Below are 3,459 nucleotides of genomic sequence, written 5' to 3'. Positions count from 1 at the left end.
TCATGAAAGTTAGTTCTTTCGATACAAATGTCATAAAACTGATGGGCATTGCCAATGGCAAGTTTTTTCGCTTTCCTGAAAATTTTCTAAATTTGGTTAGAGTTGGTTTTGAAACTACATGTCTTAATTATTCGTAGCATTTTCCAGTAAATTTGCCATAATTAATTGCAAAAAATTCATTTTTCGTTATTTAGAAAACAAAAAAAATGTTTCGTTTAGATAAACTGTATCTCGGGAACAACCTAAAGGTGGATCCACATGTTGGCCGCTCTCCACGGATCGAAGGCTCGTACAAATGCTCAGCAAACAAAGAGCGGACCATCCACATGTCAGTGTTATTCAGAGAGGCAATTATGGCGGACGTACTAGTGGTTTCAGCCATTGCACTTGGATTGTATTATTTTTATTACAAAAAAAGAAAATGAAAGGAAATTAAATATAAATAAATAAGATTAAATATAAAACTTATTATAAAAAGTACCAACAAACACCTTTAACCTCCTAACAGCTCTTAGTTGCAACTAGACAAAGAACAATAGTGGAGATGCTAAACGAGCGCTCTCACGAACCCCTTTGATCTGTGTCCAAAACCAAAAAACCGACTCTCGACGGATCGGCAACGAGCCAAGGCCAACCAAGCCAAGCCACCAATCCACATGCTCGCGTATGTCTGAGTTCGCCATGGCTTGGCCAACATGTGGAGGCCCCTTTATGTTTTTATTACCTTAATTAATATTTCTTAATGATTAAATCTACAATCAATAAGCTAAAGCCATTTCATAGGAACATCATTAATATTATTTTAAATTTAATATCTTTGTTGAAAATTACAACTGTACATTGTAATAAATTCAGTAAATTTGATCTCAGTTATACCAGAGTGATGCAGGCGTGTAGATCAGTCTTTTGTAATGAATTGGAAGTTTAGACCGTTTGTCCAGTAAATGCTGTAATAGTCGATATCGACGAGCAGTTTCCTGTTTTTTTAGTATTTTGTGAGGATTTCAGGTTAGAATATGTTTGGTATTTGCATATCTTTTTGAGCTTTGTTCATTTGTTCTGTTATCTGAAATTAGTAGGTTTATTATGTATTTATATAAAATTAAAAACGCGTAAATACAAATTCTGGCAGACCTTGTGATAAAATATATTATTTATACGTTGTGTGGATCTGTAACATAGTATTTAATAATAAATTCTTAGCTTTACAATACTACCGCCAGATCGCGTTTTGAAATCAGTTCTGAAAGATTCTATAACTTGCTTTAATGCTTAATTGAAAATATTTGATCTAATAATGTCCATCTTAGTAGTTATGTTATTGCCAACATATGTTATTATAAGTTTGAAATTAAATTTCACAAAAAAAAATTTCTGATTTCATTATCATGAAATGATAGGAAGGTTGTACTTCAGCATTGGGATTTGCACCAAATTCTTCTACGACAGTAAGAGGAATGGATTTGACAAGGTCGAAAAAGTCGCTTTTTTGTTGAAAAAATTATCGAACGTGACTCGCAATCCCAAATGTTCGACTCTCTTAGCAGGCCTGGCCTATTTTTTCGGGTGTGATGAAACAATTACGAGTTTCGAAGCTAAGAATGCCATGAGACCGTTTATCATAGCAGGGAACCTGAAAATGAATGTAATGAAAAAAGACATCGAAGATTTATTCATTAAACTAAAAAAAGTTGAAATTCATCCAGAATTCGAAATCGTAGTGGCTCTCCCTTCAGTGTACCTCCATTTTCCTAAAAAAATGGTACCGAAAAATATTACATTAGCAGCTCAAAACTGCTACAGAGCCCCGCAAGGCAGTTACACGGGTGAAATAAGTCCTTCTATGCTGATGGATGTTGGGGTTCAATGGGTTGTCCTCGGGCACTCTGAGAGGCGCCAGATGTTCTGTGAAACAAATGAAGTTATAAGGCAAAAAATATGTCATTCCCTATCCCAAGGTATGAGTGTTATAGTTTGTGTCGGTGAAACTCTCGAAGAAAAGCAAAATAAAAAGTCCGAAGAGGTTATTTCCAGGCAATTGGGTAGCATGTGTAGCTCTGTCGTAGATTGGACCAAAGTTGTCATCGCTTACGAACCTCTGTGGGTTACGCCCAATGATAAAGCTGTAGATCCGCAAGAGGTGGAAGACATTCATTGCAAAATACGCAAGTGGCTAAAAACTCACGTTTCACCAACCGCTGCACAAATCACACGTATTATCTACGCAGGTCCCCTCTCGGGTATCGACTGTGCCAAGTACTCTAAAATGCGTGATATTGATGGCTTCCTTTTTGATAAGACTCCATTTGATCCGGAGGAATTTATCGAAGTTCTTTACGACGGGACGGATTTTTAATTGTCTTATTGGAAAATGAGTGTCCAGTATTCGATGAATAAAATTATAAATTACTTAATCGTAATTATTATATTTCATAATATTAAAATTTTAAAAGATAAGTTATAAGGAATAAAACAATGTAATACTTTTTCTATCAAAATTTCAATGGTGTTAATTCCTTTGAAGCGACATCTTTTTTTTTTTTCAATAAAGGTTTAAATTATTATTTAAAAATCTATCAACTGAATTCCAAAAACCACTTAAGTTTTTTCCTCAAATAATTAATTTTTTGTGAACGTTTCCTTAAAAGTAGTCCCATGATCTGGATAAAAAACATGAGCAGTAGAACATTTTTTTTTTTTTGTTCAAAAAATACTACACAATCATTAAAAAGAAAAAAGTTCTAAACTATTCGTTTACTCGTGAATGACACATTGTGTATTTATATACTCTAATTGTGTGACTTCAATAGCTTTTAAAATGACTGTCTCAATAATTTTATTTTTCGTGATATCTCCAACCACTCAATTTAGGTTAGTTTGTATAACAGGTGTGTGAAAAAATAAAATAAAATGACTATCTGAATTGTTATTACCAGTTGATAAATTTAAATTTGTTACATGATGATTACAATGATATTTCATATTTTGCTAAAACCATTAAACAATTTAATTATAGTTTAATGTCAGAAAAAAGGAATATTCCAGGAATTCGAAGAAGCAGCACATGAATTGGGCCTTAAGTTGAATGACGACAAGACGGTGTACATGAAAAGCTCAAGAGAGGATAAGGAAGAGAATAGCAAAGTGACGTTCGGAGACCACAGCTTCAGTTCTGTAAACCAGTTTAAGTACCTGGGAAGCCAGGTTACAGATGACAACAATGTAGGGAGCGAAATATATGTAAGGATAGCAGCAGGAAATATGTTATTTCTCATGTTGTTGTCTGATGTTATTTCTCACTGCTGAAAATACTGGATTTTATAGCTCTCTCTAAAAGGATGAGAGTGGTCATTAGGGCAGTAGTGATCTATGGGGGAGAAACATGGCCCTTGACAAGAAAAACAGAACAGATGCTCAACTACTGGGAGAGAAAGGTATTGAGAAGGATATGGGGAGGAG

The 3,459-nt window shown here is 34.3% G+C and overlaps 1 protein-coding gene across 1 annotated transcript; it reads left to right on the top strand.

Annotated features, from left to right (window-relative positions):
* The first annotated feature begins 1,320 nt into the window (after positions 1–1,320).
* On the top strand, positions 1,321–2,414 carry LOC106677109 (triosephosphate isomerase). The gene has a single exon (XM_014414817.3). The coding sequence runs from the start codon at positions 1,394–1,396 to the stop codon at positions 2,354–2,356; it is 963 nt and encodes a 320-aa protein (XP_014270303.1). The 5' UTR covers positions 1,321–1,393; the 3' UTR covers positions 2,357–2,414.
* Positions 2,415–3,459: the final 1,045 nt, after the last annotated feature.

The sequence above is a fragment of the Halyomorpha halys genome, unplaced genomic scaffold (assembly GCF_000696795.3).
Source record: "Halyomorpha halys isolate HHAL.00 unplaced genomic scaffold, Hhal_1.1 Scaffold88.1, whole genome shotgun sequence".
Lineage (NCBI taxonomy): Eukaryota > Metazoa > Arthropoda > Insecta > Hemiptera > Pentatomidae > Halyomorpha > Halyomorpha halys.
The sequence above is the reverse complement of the archived record's forward strand: the minus strand, read 5'-3'. Positions and strand labels throughout refer to the sequence as shown.